Source organism: Bos indicus x Bos taurus, chromosome 24 (genome assembly GCF_003369695.1).
Source record: "Bos indicus x Bos taurus breed Angus x Brahman F1 hybrid chromosome 24, Bos_hybrid_MaternalHap_v2.0, whole genome shotgun sequence".
NCBI lineage: Eukaryota > Metazoa > Chordata > Mammalia > Artiodactyla > Bovidae > Bos > Bos indicus x Bos taurus.
Genome location: NC_040099.1, coordinates 20,988,686 through 21,005,206, shown reverse-complemented (window position 1 = coordinate 21,005,206; position 16,521 = coordinate 20,988,686). Strand labels below are relative to the sequence as shown.

At 45.8% G+C, this 16,521-nt stretch overlaps 1 protein-coding gene across 10 annotated transcripts in view; it reads left to right on the top strand.

Annotated features, from left to right (window-relative positions):
• Positions 1–16,521, top strand: part of FHOD3 (formin homology 2 domain containing 3) — a 521,961-nt gene that overhangs the window by 50,069 nt on the left and 455,371 nt on the right. For all 10 annotated transcript variants that reach the window (XM_027526407.1, XM_027526417.1, XM_027526409.1 and 7 more), the window contains exon 2: positions 11,861–11,967. In XM_027526407.1, coding sequence (XP_027382208.1) covers positions 11,861–11,967 — 107 coding nt within the window. The remainder of the gene's footprint in view (positions 1–11,860; positions 11,968–16,521) is intronic.

The window sequence follows — 16,521 nt, the reverse complement described above, 5'->3', positions numbered from 1 at the left end:
GAAGAAATTTGACACCTTTGTACTAAGTAGTGGAAGCAGCTAGTCACAAAAGACTATTGTGTGATTCTGTTTATATGAAATGTCTAGACTAGGTAAATCTGTAGAGACAGGAAGTAGATTCATAGTTTCTGGGTAGAGAGCGGGTGTGTTTGCGGGAATGAGAAGTTACTATCGATGGATAATGTGGTTTCTTTTTGGGATGATGGAAATGTTCTAAAGTTGATTGTAGTAATGGATGGCCAAGTCTGTGAATATACAAGCCAAGGAATTGTATACTCTAAATAGGTGAATTATAGGGTATGTGAATTATATCTCAGTACAGCTATTACCAAAAAAAAAATTGAAATAGAGGTGTTTCTAGAAAATAGGAACTGTGGAAATTTGTTGCCAGTAGACTCTCTCTTAAAAACTGCTAACTAGACTTCTTCAGGCAGAAGGCAATGATCACAGATAGAAGCACAGAAACCCAGGAAGGAATGAAGGGCAAGAGACCAGAGTGAAAATGTGATTGAATTTAAATGAACATTGACTGCCAGACAATACTATGTCATGGGGTCCAAAGTACATCTCTCACTATGTTGAAAGGTATAGACCATGTTAAAATGGTCTAGGGCCCTAACATTTTCCGGTAAGTGGTAACTCATTCATAGTAGGTTCTGCTGAGTTAGGAAGCCAGATTATTTAGAGGATAAATTACTGAAAGAATTAATAAAAGAATATATAGCTAGGAATGAGAAGAATAAGAAGAAGGAAATACGAAATAGTAGAGAATAGTGCTTTAAACTAATAGATGCCAAGAAAGGCGGAAAAAGTAAACTAGACCATGTAGGTCAAATACTAAATATGTAGATTTGAACCTAGACAGTAGCAGTCACTTTAGGTTAACAGACTTCGTTAAATGCTTTTATTAAAAAACTAAGATGGTCAGATTGGATAAAAGCTGTTATCTACTTACAGGAGGTACATATCGAATATATGAGCACCAAATGTTGTAAGTAAAAGACTGGAAGAAGATAAACCGTGCAGCTCTAACCCAAAGCAACTGGTATGGCCATCCTAGTAACAGACGCCAGAATCTGTAAGGCAAGAAGCATTACTAGAGATAAGGGGGAATCTCATGGTGCTAAAAGACTAGGAAATAATATTTTCACTAGTAAGTCTAAATCAACTAATCAAATATTGACAGAAAAGAAAAAAAGAAAAATTTGCCGTTGTAGTGGGAAATTAATATATGTCTCTATATTATAAGCATATGAAGGACAATAAAGATAGAGGAGATTTGAGAAGCTCAGTTAACAAACACTGCAGTTGTTGAGTACACATCCTTTGTGCTTACTGGGCCATAAAATAAGTTTCAAGAAATTTCAAGGTTCTAGTGTATAGAACTGGGAACTTATTCAATATCCTGTGATAAACCATAATGGGAAAGAAAAGAATGTATATATGTATAACTGAGTCACTTTACAGGAGAAATTAAACACAACATTGTAAATCAACTGTACTCTGATGAAATTTTAAAAAATTTCAAAGACTGGAAATCATACAGAATATATTTCTGATCATAGTGAAATTAAGCTAGAAATAAACAGTAAAAAAAAGATGCTAGAAAACTCCTAAATATTTGGGAATTATGTAATACACACTCCTAAATAGCCCGTGGGTCAAAGAAGAAATCCCAGTGGAATTGAGAAAATATTTTGGATTTAAGATAATGAAAATACAGCATATTGGATCTTGTGGTCTGTAGTTAAACCTTACTTAGAGGAAAATTATTGTCTCAAATGCACCTGATTGAGAGAAAGAAAGACTGAAAATCTTCACGTTTTATACATTAGAAAAAACCCAGCTTACTAAACACAAAAATATTGAAGGAAGGAAATAGCAGAGACAACAGAAGTTAATGAGATAGAAAACAGACTTAAAATAATGGAAAAGCAATGCAATCAAACGTTGGTTCCTTGAAAAGACTATTAAGTGAATAAAAGACCTCTATTAGAGGAAAAATGGGAAAACACAAATTGCCACTATTAGGAACAAAAAGGGGGACACCATTAGAGAACCTCCAGCCACAAAGAGCTAGCTGTTGCCTTAGGTTCACCGGTGTACTGTGAGCTTTCAACCGCCGTGTTTTTTTCCATGCCCAAATCCATTTCTCTACTCAACTCCTCCACTTGTTTTGGGCATAACATCTTAGAAACACCAATTTAATCCCATCCCCCCGCCCCCAGCAGTTTTTTGTATAATGTTCCCCGTGTTGGTAAATGGTAGCAGCGTTTATTAATTTGCTCAAGCAAGACACCCTGTGGGATCCTCCACGTCTGACCAGTCTCTGAGTCGTTCTCACTTTTCCTTCTTCCCTTCCCCTCTTTTTTTCTGTATCACCCTCTCCCCTCTTTTCTCTCTGTTGCCACTGCTTCCACTGTTGTCCCAGCCACCTTCAAATTGCCCGCCATTCTTTCAGTGGCCTCTTATTTATCTTCCCCCTTCTGTCCTCATATTGCAAAAGTGATCCTGCATGCATCTGTTTTCAACCAATTTCACAGCTTTTTGTTGCCTTAGAATCAAGTCTAAAATCTGCTATGGCCACTGAGTCGTCCCCTCCGGAGCCCTTGGCCTGCTTTCTTTTAGTATCTCTACTACTCAACCTCCTCTGTGTCAGGGCTTTTATATCCATCGTACTTCAGCTCCCTCATCCCTCCAGCGAAAGTAAGAGCAGAAACAGCAAAGCTACTAACTCCTTGTTCTCCTCTTTTCCTTGTTTGGGGCTTGGGCCCATCCACAGCCATGAATGCCCCCTGGAACCTGGCCTGTAATATAAGGACATACCGCAGTGCCAGGCCAGAGAAGGAGCACAGGAAAGGATTATTCATCTGAATGAGTGAATGATAATAGATCAATAACAACACTGAAACTTGGTGCTGATAACTAGTTTTCAGCTTGACTGAATGGGAGGCACATGTACACCCATGGCTGATTCATGTCAATGCATGGCAAAACCCACTACAATATTGTAAAGTAATTAGCCTCCAATTAAAATTTAAAAAAAAAAAGAAAAAACACAAGTGAATATAGTCTGGCCTTTTTAAGAGAGAAGTTTAATGGATTTTGATTATTTATTTAATGATAGAAAGGTCCTGTAATATAATACAAATATTTGCCATATTATCATGTCGCTCAGTTTAAGCTCTTAATGGGAGAAACCTTGCCTTTGTCTTTCTTCTAGAATTTGGCAGAAGCCCTTCCTTTGGTTGGTGAGCTGTGCAATTTTGTTGACTTAAGTAGAAGTCTGGGGCTTGATTTGGAAGCTGCCTAAATCAATATCAGGACATTGCTTCTCTCACTGAGGTTGCTGGCCACAAATAGCATAACTTACTAAAGGTTTCCGAGGAAGTAAAATCCAACCGCTTTCAAAGTAAATACATTCATATTATTTCATAACCCATATAGGCTCGATCTTCAAAAATATCCTTGTATGTAACCCTAAAACATTTATGAAGTACCCACAATATATTTGTTGTTCTAAAGTGGCTAAATGGGCCCCTAGACATTTAGAAGTTTAAATATGATTTGTTGGGGTTAACCAACAGGCCTGATTTCTTCTGATATCACGTGAGTCAGTTTCCTTTGGTCTTTCTCTTAAAGAAAACTGACCCAGCATTCCTTTTATTTTTAAATTATGTCCAAATCACAGCTTTATGTGAAACTATGCATTTTTTGTTGTTGTTGTGAGATGTGTTATGCATTTGAAGGGGATGAACGTGGAAGGTGCGTGTAGTTTGAAGGATGCTGAAATGAATGCCATGTCTTCACTGCCCGTCTTAGGAGATGGCAGGGGGTGGCCCCGCGGCATGTGCCCTCGTCCCTCGGCCGTGGCCCTCACGGGATGGGGGCAACCAAAGCCCACAAAAGCTTGACCGGCCGAGCCAGGACTCTGTGAAGGTTTATGAAGAATTGTGAAAGGGACATGCGGCCTTGCTTGTTGGAAAGCTGTCCTTCCTGATGGTTTTGCTTGTCATCTGAGTTTTTAGTCTCTGCTGCCTTTAGAAGGAACCACAAACTTGAGGGAAGCCAGAAGCTTCATGACTGCCCTGCAACTGGAGCCCCAGTGGAGGGGGAAACCGTAGCTGTCTCAGAGCTGACCTGATGCGAGGTTTGCCTGCCTGCTGCTCTGAGGGAGGGGTGAGCCTGGAGTGGGGGGCACAGGGCACCCACCGTGGACCTGGCCCTGGAGCGACGCGGGTGCACAGCAGGGCTTCACTTCTGAGCCAGGAGCGGGTCCAGCGCCGTCAGAAGGGCCCTGGGCTGGAAGCTGCCATTTTGAAAGTCTTCATCGTTTTTACCCTTCGAATGTGCATTTTGTACGACAAGATGGGGGCACAGGCTCAGAGGGCCTGGGATTGCAGCTCCTGCAGGGTTTCACCTTCAGCCACCTCCTCGCCTTCCTGGGGGGACAGTGCAGCTGGCTGTGCCCCCACTCGCTGGCACGTTCCCCCCAGCAGCTGCTGCTGTCTCCTGTCCTCTGTCCTTGGTCCCTGGTAGGGGCTCAGCCTCCAGGAGGGGCAGGGCCAGGCATGTACGCACCGTGGTGGCTGAGGACCGGGCCTGGGGCTGGCGCTCCTGCCTCGAGCCAGTGGTGTCATGGTGTGTTCAGTGGGCACCTTGGTGGGGTGAGCTCTCACCCACCTCAGAGCCCGGCACCAACCACTCTCGAGTATGAGGCCGCAATCCCTGGGGGCCCACATGCTGTGGATGGAGGTGACAGGCTCAGAAGAGATTGGTTGAAAGCAACAAGCATGGCCCCATCCCAGTGGGTCTGCTGGGCAGTTCTGCTTTGGGCCAGTCTGGTCATCATGGCTGGCCCTCATCCTGGGTCTGTCATTAGCTGGCAGCTCACTTGGAGCCTTGGGGATCCAGGTCGGCCCTGCTCGGTGTGTGGCAGTTGGCAGGCTGTCGGCAGGGGCAGTGGGAGCAACCAGGTACCCTGGAGATGGGGAACCCGGGCTGCTTCGGTGGTGGCCGCATTCCAAGGGCAACAGGAGAGGCCAGCCCTAGTGAGCAGGTGTCTCTCAAGTCTCTGCCATGTCACATTCGCTACCTCGTTGGCCAAAGCAAGACACAGCCCAGCCCAGAGTCCAGGAACCAAGAAGGAATCCACCTCTTGATGAAAGGAGCTGCAAAAATGATGCAGGGACAGGAGGAACCCCTGAAATGACATCAGCAAATGACATTTGTTTTAATTTTTTCTTTAAAAAATCAGCACGTATTTTCCCACTTCTGAACTCTTACCAAAATTAGCTTAAGATTAGACCTCGTGTATATTTATAGAACAGTTCTGTGCAAATCTATTTCAGAGTTCCCCAGAACTTTATTGCCTAGACTAAGGATTCCTTTAGACCTGCTGCCCAACCCAGATAATCATTAACCACCCCAGTAACATGCCACTTCACCGGATTAAGGAAAGAAAAGAAGGTATGAGCTGAGAAGTGACGTCAGCCTTGTTTTAGGTATTTTTCCTCCCCAGGATGGCGAGCCTGCCTTTTCCATCTTTGAATGCACTGTCTTTGTAGGAGCGGTCAGGGGAAGGTGAGTGACCTCATGCAGGTGGTCTACAAAGATGGGAGGGCTTGTCCCGTGTCCCTGGGGCTCCAGGCCCCATTTTAATGGTTTGTTTTGACCCGGAGGAGTGGCACAGAGTTCCAGAGTACTTGGAAGGGTCCCTCGTGTGGCTCTGTGACTGGCCCCTTCCCAAGCACCCCAGCCCCACCAGATTCCTGGTCCCCCCGCCACTCACTGTCACTACCTGCTCACCTTCCCTAGCCACTGTCCTGAGATCGCCCTGCACTGCTGTCTTCCCACCGGGCTTCCGGCTCTGCCTTGTGTCCTGAAGTGCCCGGCAGTGTCCTGGCCGCCAAACCCAGAGCCAGGAAAGGAGTGCGGGGGCCACGCTGCCAGGGGATCAGGGTTGACATGAAAATCGCTGGAGTCAGGAAATTCCAGGGCCCTTCAGTCATTTGGGAAGACATTTGACCTGAGAGGCCTGGGGTGGGGGGATCAGGTTCCCTTCATGTCAGGAGGAATTGAGGTTCCTGTCAGGAACTGGCCTGGCAGGGAGGCATCCGGGTCCTCCACTCTGTGGGCAGAGCCTGAATGGTTCTGTCTAACCCTTTCTAATAACTAGATTGGAATTAAGCGCCACTCGCCGCCTATTTGCCTTGTACTTTCTGTCGTGACTGTTAACTTAGTTATCCCTGACAAGACTGAAGCCTGCGTTTGGTATACCCATCAATTTGTTTGTAATTGAAGCTGAACTCCAAAGTACCAAGGGGTTTTTACTGTTCATGCATCAGTCCAGCCCAGTAGCTTTTCCTGCTCCTTGGCTCACGTGATGGTTTACAAGTTAATTGTGCATCTGGGGTGTGGTGATGGCGGGGCTCATGTCGTGGAATGCAGCGGCCAGCGTGTGCAGATTTGTTTGGCATCTTCACAGGCTGCCTGAGTTGCGGGGACCCCTTTGTGCACATGTGCCCCAGCTTGCTAAGGGGAGCAAGCTGACCTTGACCCCTTCCTATAGCCCTGCTGTAAGCCCCACTTTCAAGGGACTAAAGGGCACAGAGTCATTGTTTCTGTTTAGTTGAAGGACTTGCACAAATCGCCCAGCTGTTAATTACGGAGGCAGGGTCGTGACACCTGGCTTAGGAAGTCAGGTAGCCTTTCTGCTGGAAGGGGAATGTCCTGTCTGATAGAGGATGCTGGGTCTCGGGGGCTGTGGATGCTAATTACAGCTGAAGGAATGCAACTGAAGGTGAACTTCCACACATTTTGACGGTTGGTTTATGTGGCTTTTCATTCTCTTCTGTGTTCTATTAATGTGTCGTACTTGCTTGACAAAATGATCTTTGAAGAAAGGAAGCCAGTATGTGTTCCTTGGTGCCCAGCCCATGCCTAACATATAATTTTATTAAAATTGAACCATGGAAATGGCAGTAGCTACTGATGCCCTGAATGTGAGGAGAGGAATCATGAGAACAGGCAGTTCTGCTAAGGTTTTGGGATTCTGTGGTTTTGGAGGCTGGGGAGGTGGTGGTGGGGGGGTCCTGCTGTGATTTGGGGCTGCTGGGAGCATGAGGAGGCAGGTACCTGGTGGGTCAGGGTGAGCAGTGGGGCCAACCAGGTATTCACCCCAGCTGCTGGGAATAAAATCAGGAGTATGGAGTGAAGACGATGTGGAAAATAACCATGGTTGCTGGTAAGAATGGTGGCTCAGATGGTAAAGAATCTGCCCACATGCAGGAGACCTGGGTTCGATCCCTGGGTTGGGAAGATCCCTTGGAGAGGAAAATGGTAACCCTCTCCAGTAATCCCATGGACAGAGGAAGCTCGTTGGGGGTGGGGCACTATAGTCCATGGTATCGCAAAGAGTTGGACACGACTGAGCGATTAACATTTATTCATGTCTGCTGGCCCCTAGTGATCCGCATCTGCTCCAGCTAAGGAGAAGAGCACAGGACTGGGGGAAGGGTGAGGGCTGAACGTCCAGGAGGGGGACTCAGCCTTTCGTCCACTCCCTGCTACTGTCCACTTGAGGTGCCTCAAGTTGATGACCTGGGAGGGCCAGAAGCAGCATGTGCTGAAGCTGGTCTGGGTGGTTCGAGAGGGAATTTTGTTCAATGCAGTCATTATGCAAAATTAAATTATCCTGTATATATATATATATATATTCAATGAACAAAAGTTATTAGTATATTAGAAACAAAGGTAAAAATATTCAAATATGTACACCTAAGTATATACTATGCTGCTGCTGCTGCTAAGTCGCTTCAGTCGTGTCCGACTCTGTGCGACCCCATAAACAGCGGCCCACCAGGCTTCCCCGTCCCTGGGATTCTCCAGGCAAGAACACTGGAGTGGGTTGCCATTTCCTTCTCCAATGCATGAAAGGGAAAAGTGAAAGTGAAGTCACTCAGTCCTGTCCGACTCTTCACGACCCCATGGTCTGCAGCCTACCAGGCTCCTCTGTCCATGGGATTTTCCAGGCAAGAGTACTGGAGTGGGGTGCCATTGCCTTCTCCAAGTATATACTATATATATATATATATATATATATATATAACTGACTCACTTTGCATTACACCTGGAACTGATAATATTGTGAGCCAACTCTACCTCAAAAAAGTACTCAAAACATGTTACTTTCTAATTGTTTCATTGCATTGGGAGTTACTTTCATCTCCTGAATCTGTATGATAAAAATACTATATGCTGGTGAGCTTCTGTGTATCTCTTTTTAGCTCCACACTCAGTGACTTCACACTGGTAGCTTGAAACCGGCCATGGTGGGAATATTTGTACCACATAAGTGTGCACATCTCTCCTCCCTGTGCAACAGAGCAATAATTCCTCTCCAACTCAGTTCTCTCTGTCTGGCTTGAGTGTGGACCACAGCTTCTAAATGGCTTCAACCCCCTCGAGGGGAACCAGAAACTCTATCCAAAAGCTTCCTTCTTTGGACTTGCACAGTTCACATTTCCAAGGATGGAGGCAAAAGAAATGATCATAGCTTAAAGTGCTTTCGGTCTTCCCAGGTGGCTCAGTGGTAAAGAATCCTGTCAATGCAGGAGATGCAGTTTTGATCCCTGAGTTGGGAAGATCCTCTGGAGGAGGAAATGGCAACCCACTCCAGTATTCTTGCCTGGTAAATCCCATGGACAGAGGAGCCTGGCGGGCTACAGTCTACAGGGTCTCAAAGAGTCAGACATTCCTTAGCGACTGAGCATGCAAAGGGCTTTCAGTTTCCTTGTCTGCTAGTCTGTTGATGATATGTGGGATTAAAAATGAGCAGAAGTGTTGATGCTGTCAACAGAATGGACCACAAAAGCTTTATTAGTTGAACATGCCAGTAGGAGTTAAAAGAAAGAATGAGCTGCAGTGATTACAGCTCTACGTACACAAGGACCAGTGGACATGGTAACATTTCCTTGTCTAATTAGAATTTCCACCTAAGAATGATAAAGGCTGATTTTAGTCCGCAGGAGACCCAAGCCCAGGAGATGCCTTCTGCAGGAAATCCTCTGCTTCTGTAAGCAGGGAAGCCAGCTCCCTGGGTGTCCCCCCAAAGCTTAGGCACACCTCCCCTGAGTGTTCCCCCCAAACCCTGGGGGCACCTCTGGCATCAGAGTACAGTGAGTTTGGCCCATTGGGCCCCAGCTTTCTCAGATCAGATTGCCCATCTGTAAAGTGCCAGTCAAGAATGTTGACCCTCACCAGCATGCCTTTAATAGTTTGTTATTAGGGAAATAAAACAAGTGAATCAAATAGGATTAACCCCTTCAAATGATTTAACTATTTCTTACAAATAACAAAGAACAAATTCCTTTCATTCTGTTGAGGATAACCAGAAACATGGAGCTGTGGGGGTCTCTGCAAGAATTAGCAGCTTGTTATAGATGCTGATTCTGGACAAGTTGACAGTCTTTGTTTCTCCTGTTCAGGATAATAAGCAAAGCTTTTCCATCAAAGGAGACTAATTCCTTGTTTGAAATCTCCCTTATAGCAGGAGGATTAGCAGGCCTTTACCTAGATGTTTTGAAGTAGCCACGTATTTGCCTCCACTTCTCTCTAGTCTCCTGGCCTTTTGGAATAAGAGCTTTAACTCATCAAGTGGATGAATAATAAGAGCCACCCTTACTGAGAAATGAAGCATGAAGTTATATACTTGGATTTTCTCATAATGTTCATCTTTGGTTAAAATTGCTTTCCTGTATTTTTAAGTGTATGGATTATTCTAAATGTCATGTCATGCTGGCTAATTGAAACAGCCTCAAAGTCTTAATGACTTACTAGAGCAAAGGCTCATGTCTTGCTGTTGTCACTGTCCAGGATGGGTGAGTGGGAGCTGGGCAGCACAATGCTGTCTTCCATGCAGTGATGTGGGGACCTGAGCTGCTTCTATCTGGGGTCTGCTGGTTTCCAGAATTGAGAGTCCTTTCTGGCTCCTCTATATTTGGCCACAGGCACGAGAAGAAAGGTGTGCGGTTGGGTAGGAGTGTTTTGGCCAGGCCTGTTGGGATTCTTCCCTTTCACCTATATTCCAGTGGTCAGTACTCAGTTACCCAGCAATAGCCCAACTATAAACCTGCGATACATGGTCTCTGTCCCCAGGAGGAAAGGGATTGGCGTTGGCAAGCTTGCAGCATTACCTTGGCCAGACCAGAACACTCCGATCACCAAAGTTGCATTTGTGAGCATATTTTCAAGTCCTCAGAAGGTCTCTGGCCATAGAGCAGATGCAGAGCATAGTGGTCAAGAGCATGACCTCAATTCAGATTCCCTGAATTCAAATCCCACCTCCATCACTTATCAGATATGACAAGTGTCTTAATCTGTCTCTGTGACTCAGCTTTCTCATTGTGAAATGGGGATAACAAAGGAAATCACTAGAGTTTGTGTGAGAATGAGATGATGTAACACGTAAAATGCTTGGAATTACGAATGGATGTAATTAACAACATATAAGTATTTGTTAATGGGCTTCCCAGGTGGCTCAGTAGTAAAGAATCTGCTTGCTAATGCAGGAGATGCAGGTTTGATGCTTGGGTCAGGAAGATCCCCTGGAGAAGGAAATGGCAACCCATTCCAGTATTCTTGCCTACGAAATTCCGAAATTGTAGACAGAAGGAGCCTGGTGGACTACAATCCATGGGGTTGCAGAGAGGTGGACACAACTTACCGACTGAACAATGACAACAACAAATATTTATTAAATAAATTTTCTAAAAATGAGACTAGTAATAAAGAGACCTAGTGTCCTTTTTGGTGAGTTGTAGTTCGAATATATTGCCATTCAGATAAGGCAATGGCACCCAACTCCAGTACTCTTGCCTGGAAAATCCCATGGGTGGAGGAGCCTGGTAGGCTGCAGTCCATGGGGTCGCTAAGAGTCGGACATGGCTGAGCAACTTCACTTTCACTTTTCACTTTCATGCATTGGAGAAGGAAATGGCAACCCACTCCAGTGTTCTTGCCTGGAGAATCCCAGGGACGGGGGAGCCTGGTGGGCTGCCGTCTATGAGGCCACACAGAGTCGGACACGACTGAAGCGACTTAGCAGCAGCATTAATTATAATGGAACAAACCTGACCATAGAATCTGAGTGAGTAGGCTGCTCACTGGGTCAAAGGAAACAGCATGTTTTCTCCACCAAATTTGCCTTTTAAACTCTGTGTCTCTCAATCCATGGTCCCATTGGCATCTTAGTTTCCACTCTCCAAATCCATGGCTTCTTCTGGGCCCCTGAGAGTGAAAGGTGACATTGGCCCAGTGCCTCTCCTCCCCTGGCCACGTCTTATAGGTCCTGTCTATGTCATTCACGTAGTGGGTATAATTTCTGTCTACCTGTTATGCACTTTGCTTCCAATCTGTTTATATGAACATCCTACCTCTTCCATTAGGATCCAGATTTGGGGATAATGCATGGTTTTATTGATTTATTTTAAAATACTGATTGATCAATTAGGCTGTGCTGGGTCTTAGTTACGACGTGTGGGATCTTTAGTTGTGGCATGTGGGATCTGGTTCCCTAACCAGGGATCGAACCTCGGCCCGCTGCACTGGGAGCGTATCTGGTTCCCTAACCAGGGATCGAACCTCGGCCCGCTGCACTGGGAGCGTATCTGGTTCCCTAACCAGGGATCGAACCTCGGCCCGCTGCGCTGGGAGCGTGGAGTCTTAGCCTCTGGACCACCAGGGAAGTTCCCGATAATGGTTGATTTCAGAAAACACACGAGGGCAACAGGAAGTGATTTCTGGGTTCCAGCCTCTACTGCAGCAGCAGGCTGGGCTTAACAGGCTCTTTCTCTTGCAGCTGGACGACTGCACCCTGCAGCTCTCCCACAATGGTACTTACCTGGACTTGGAGGCCACCCTGGCCGAGCAACGGGACGAGTTAGAAGGCTTCCAGGATGACGCTGGGTAAGAGTGACTGCTGTCCCTGCCAGCTGGTCCCAACCCTCCACGAAATGGGGCTTCATTGAGGCCTTCAAATATTTTGGAGAAATCACCATAGCTTTCACCTTGTCTCACTCATAGTCACACAAAAGGACTCACCAGTAGTAACTGCAGACTCTTTGAATTTGAGTAGCTCTTCTTGGTAAGGTTACTCAGGGGTTGAGAATTTCTGGTGTAGTTTAATTAAGCATGTGATATTTACATTCAAAGTTTCTTTTTAACCCAAACGTAGTTAAATTAATACTTTCCAGATTTTAGTGGATTGACAACTATTTTATACATTGTTTTTGTTGATAACTCCTGGATATTTAGTTTTTTGGCAGATGCCCCTTTAGATCATTTTATACTGTATCATCTTTTGAACTCATTAGTGGAAAAAATAATTATTAATTATGTTAGTTAATATCAAGTTACTTTTAGCCTATACCTAGAATTGCTTAGTATTTCTGATTGCTGTGAGTCTGAATAAAGCAATTCATATAAAAAACCAGAAATATATACAGCAAAGCCACTGTAGGAATATACCCATACAATTAGCCATTCCTATATTTATTAGATTATTTTTTCAAGTGATTGTTTTATTCTCTTCCAGATTTTTTTAACTTTTCGTGTCAAAATGATTTTTAACTCCCTGAAGAGTTGAAAATAAAGCACTGACTTTTCCAAATGACACTTTACTCAGCTTCCCATGATGTTAACATATTACATAACCAATGCAAATTTGCCCAAACCAAGACATTAATATTTGTAAAATACTATTTATTAGATTATCAAAATACACTTTGGATGGGCCCCCGCACCTCCCTTTCTACTCCTCATTCATCCAGAACCAAATCTCTCTTTGATTTTATCACCTTCCTCCTTAGAAACCTTCAAAGGCTCCCTCTTCTTTTCCAAATAATGCCCAGCCATCTATGCCTGCTATTCAGGGATCTCTTCAAAAATTCTTTTGAGGCAACCTTTCCTGAGTTAAAAATGTACTGGAGTCAAATGAATATTATCTGAGAGTGCTGATTTTCATGAGTGGCTCAAAAAATGAGGAAAAGTGGGAGGCTTCTTGGTGCTGCTTTCCTGACACCAGAATATATTGATGACTTCCCGAGTTTTCTCTGCTCTAATACCTATCACAAGTTATGGTCCTCTCCCCATTAATGGTCCCCTTAATTATTCCTCTTCTCTGCTGCTAAAATTCTCCTAGATCAGAACTGGGCCTGCCTGAATACCCAGCCTAGCCTTTTCTCAGCACATTAGAGACACTTAGTGTACACTAGGAGCCAGGTGAACAGAGGAGCCCAGAATGGATTCCTGAGTGCCATGCGCTTGAGCACCGAGATCAGGGTCCGTGGTTGGAATCCAGTCAAGTTCTCTCAGGATGTGCTTCCTGTCTCCTGAGTGGATTCAGAAGCCATGAAAAGACCTGGGAAATGCCATAGGCTGTACACACATGAGGGGTATCTCTATTAAGTCACATCAAATTCTGCTCACCATCATTTTAAAAAATTACACTGTTAAGACTGAAAGATTTGGGGAAATTCCTTTGCTATAGTTTTTACCAAGTATTTGACAATGACATTCTTTTATTTAAGATGTCAGCATTAGGTGCATGACAGTTTAATGGGATGACTTGATGTTTCATTGATCAAATAGATCTCAGGAGTGTTACGAGTAGATCATTGCCAATTTGAAACATGTCCGTAGTGCTGTTGTGCTTGAAAACCATGACCTGATATTTTTCTTTCTTATCAGAACACGACTAGTTTGGAAATGACAGCTTGGAAAAAAATGTTAATAGCTAAGAGTCTCAAGAGTTAAGAGTGGGGAAGAAAATAACCTTATGAAGCACCTGGTATGCCAACCACGTGCCATTATTCATGGCATGTTTGTTTACTGGTTCATTTCCTTAATAGGCACAAACCTGGGATTGTATTTTCTCATCTCCATGTTTCATTTGAAACAACTGAGGGCCAGGAGTTCAATCACATGTCCAGGGAGGCAGAGCTGGTAGAAGGTGGAGCAACGTTTGACCATAGGTGTGACTGGTTCCCAAGTCCGTGCTCCTCTGCCATCCCAGGAGCTTCTGGAATATACATTTCAGGCTCTCCCGAGGATGTACATTGGCACCCGAGGGGACATACTGTTGGTTCATGCAAGGACTTCCTCAATTCCAGGCTAATAACTATCTGTAGCTGGAGCAGCACCCACCGCAGGGTGGCTCCATCCCCTGGCCCTGAGGCTACAGCTCATATTATAAACATGGTGTCCAGATGCCAGCTTCTTTGCAGCCATGCCTAGAGAGCCAGGGAGCCTGCTGCAAGCCCCCCAGAGCAGATCCTGGGGCTAACCTTCTCATTTTGTTCCCTTCTGAGCCATCCCCTGACCATGGGTCCATCTGACAGGGGCAGCCTTGACCACATTTCTCCACCCTCATGGCATGGGGTGCTGGGGAAACAAGTTATGGCAAGATGAGAAGGCGGGACTCACGACGTGGGAAACTGCAAACACTGGGGAGGGAGGGGGTGGCCCAGAGGAGGTCGGGTAGCTGCATGTTTGACTGCTGGGTCCCAAACCCACCCCAGAATGGGGCTTCTATCTGAAATAGTCTTCATTTGTGGGATTCAGCCTTTGTCCTCTGGAACATATCCAGGATGACTTTCCTGTTTATTTGGAAGAGTGTAAAGAAGCCACCTCTCCTGATCTCTGGTTGGGAGAGCCCCTGGGCCTGGCCTGGGCTGCAGAAGACAGGCCAGGATGGTGCTGTCCTGGCATTGCCGGGTCACTGTGGTGATCCCCGGGTCCTGAGCACATCCGTGAACACTGGTGGCGTGTGGTGAGTTACTGGGCGCTGGCTGGAAGCAGCGTGATGGTGGAGGCTCCCTGCACAGGAGGGAGGTGTCTGGGTGCATCTGCAGGGCACACTTGCACTGAGAGGCCCTCCTGGGTCTTTTCTCAGAAGCTTGGCATTTGGCAGAGTCTGTGTGCCTGAGAGCTCACGCCTCCCTCAAACGGGAGTTAAAATATAATTTACTCCTGGTTAAGAATTGCCCTTGTGAAGCGTGAAAAGGGCAAATGAAATCATTATGTTTCTTGATTATTTTTTTTGTTGTTGTTGTTAAATTATAGGAAAATACCTGCTCACGCTGTGGCCACTCAATGAAGATGGGTGGCAGGCTGTGTGGAGACGGTGGTGGTGTCAGTTGTGTGTGTTCAGAGTCAGTTTTTCTTGCTGGAGGAGCTGGTTGCTTTGTTCTTGTCCATTACCCTGCTCTTTTCTGCCAGGACTAAAATTTAACTTACCCCTTGTTTATAATGATCACTTAGACTATATAGCTAGTTGGAGAAGAGGAGAAAGACCTTCAAAAGTACAAGGACAAAGCAATTATCATGCTAGCAGAGTAAAGCCAGGTCTTTTTATTGCCTTCCAAAGCCAGCGAAGTGAGTAGGCACAGCAGAGGGCAGTGGAAACCGAAGCCCCTGGGTTATTATTCCCGACCCTGCCATTGTGTGACATGGGGCAAGTCACTCTACCTCTGATGAGAGTTTATAAAATTTATTTATAAAATGAGGACAATGTTACCCACTCCCATTTCCCTCCTTGTATCAGCAGCAACCCCAACAGAGTCTCAGGGCCTGAGGAGAGTGTAAAGAGCAGCTGTGCACAGTATTTAGGGGCGTGAGCTTTGCAGTTAACCTCAGGGCTGTGTGACTATGGGAAGGTTACTTTACCTCTCTGAGCCTTGGTTTCCTTGTAAGTGGGGATAATATATGCGATAATCATATATTATGATTATAATATAACCATCATACTGCCTCCTTGGGTTGTTGTGAAGTAAAATATGATGATGTGTCTAAAACATTAAGCTGGTTCCCAGCATGTAAGACAGACCCAAAGTGAGTAGCTTTAGCTATAGTTACAGTCGTAATTTGAGATCATGCACTTTGATATGGGAGTCGCTGGGTTTTAGGGCAGGACGGGGTCTATTCCAAGCTCTCGTGGGGAGAGCTCATTGTTAGGAAAACCAAGGCTGGAGCCTTGCCCGTGGGGCAGAGGTGGCCCAGATTCTGCCTCCCCCAGTCCCCCAGCCCTGGACCTTGTTGCTTAGTCCCCCTCCCTGCCTCTGAAAGGAAAGGCACACAGGGGGCTGTCCCAGAGAAGCGGGTTGGAGGTTAGTCCTGAAGGTGAGAGGGTGGGGTTTTGCCAAGGTAGCGAGGGCCGCAGGTTGGGGTGCGGTAGACCTGTGAGTGGGCCTGAGAAGCCCTGGGCTTCAGGGATGCTGGGGGGACCTGCGTGGTTATTGGGCACGTCCCCAGGTGCTCCTGACCTGGAGGAACCCTGGACACTCACCTGTGCTTCTCTGGACTCCCCTCAGGCCTTTGCTAGAGGGTCAGCGCTGAGACAGCGCTTCTTGCTCGGTTTTCTCATCCTGTGTCCACAGCACTGTGGCGTGGGAAGGTCAGATGAGATGAGACCCTGTGGAGTGGGGGTGGGGAGAGTGCAGTGTGAGCCTCAGAGATGAAGGA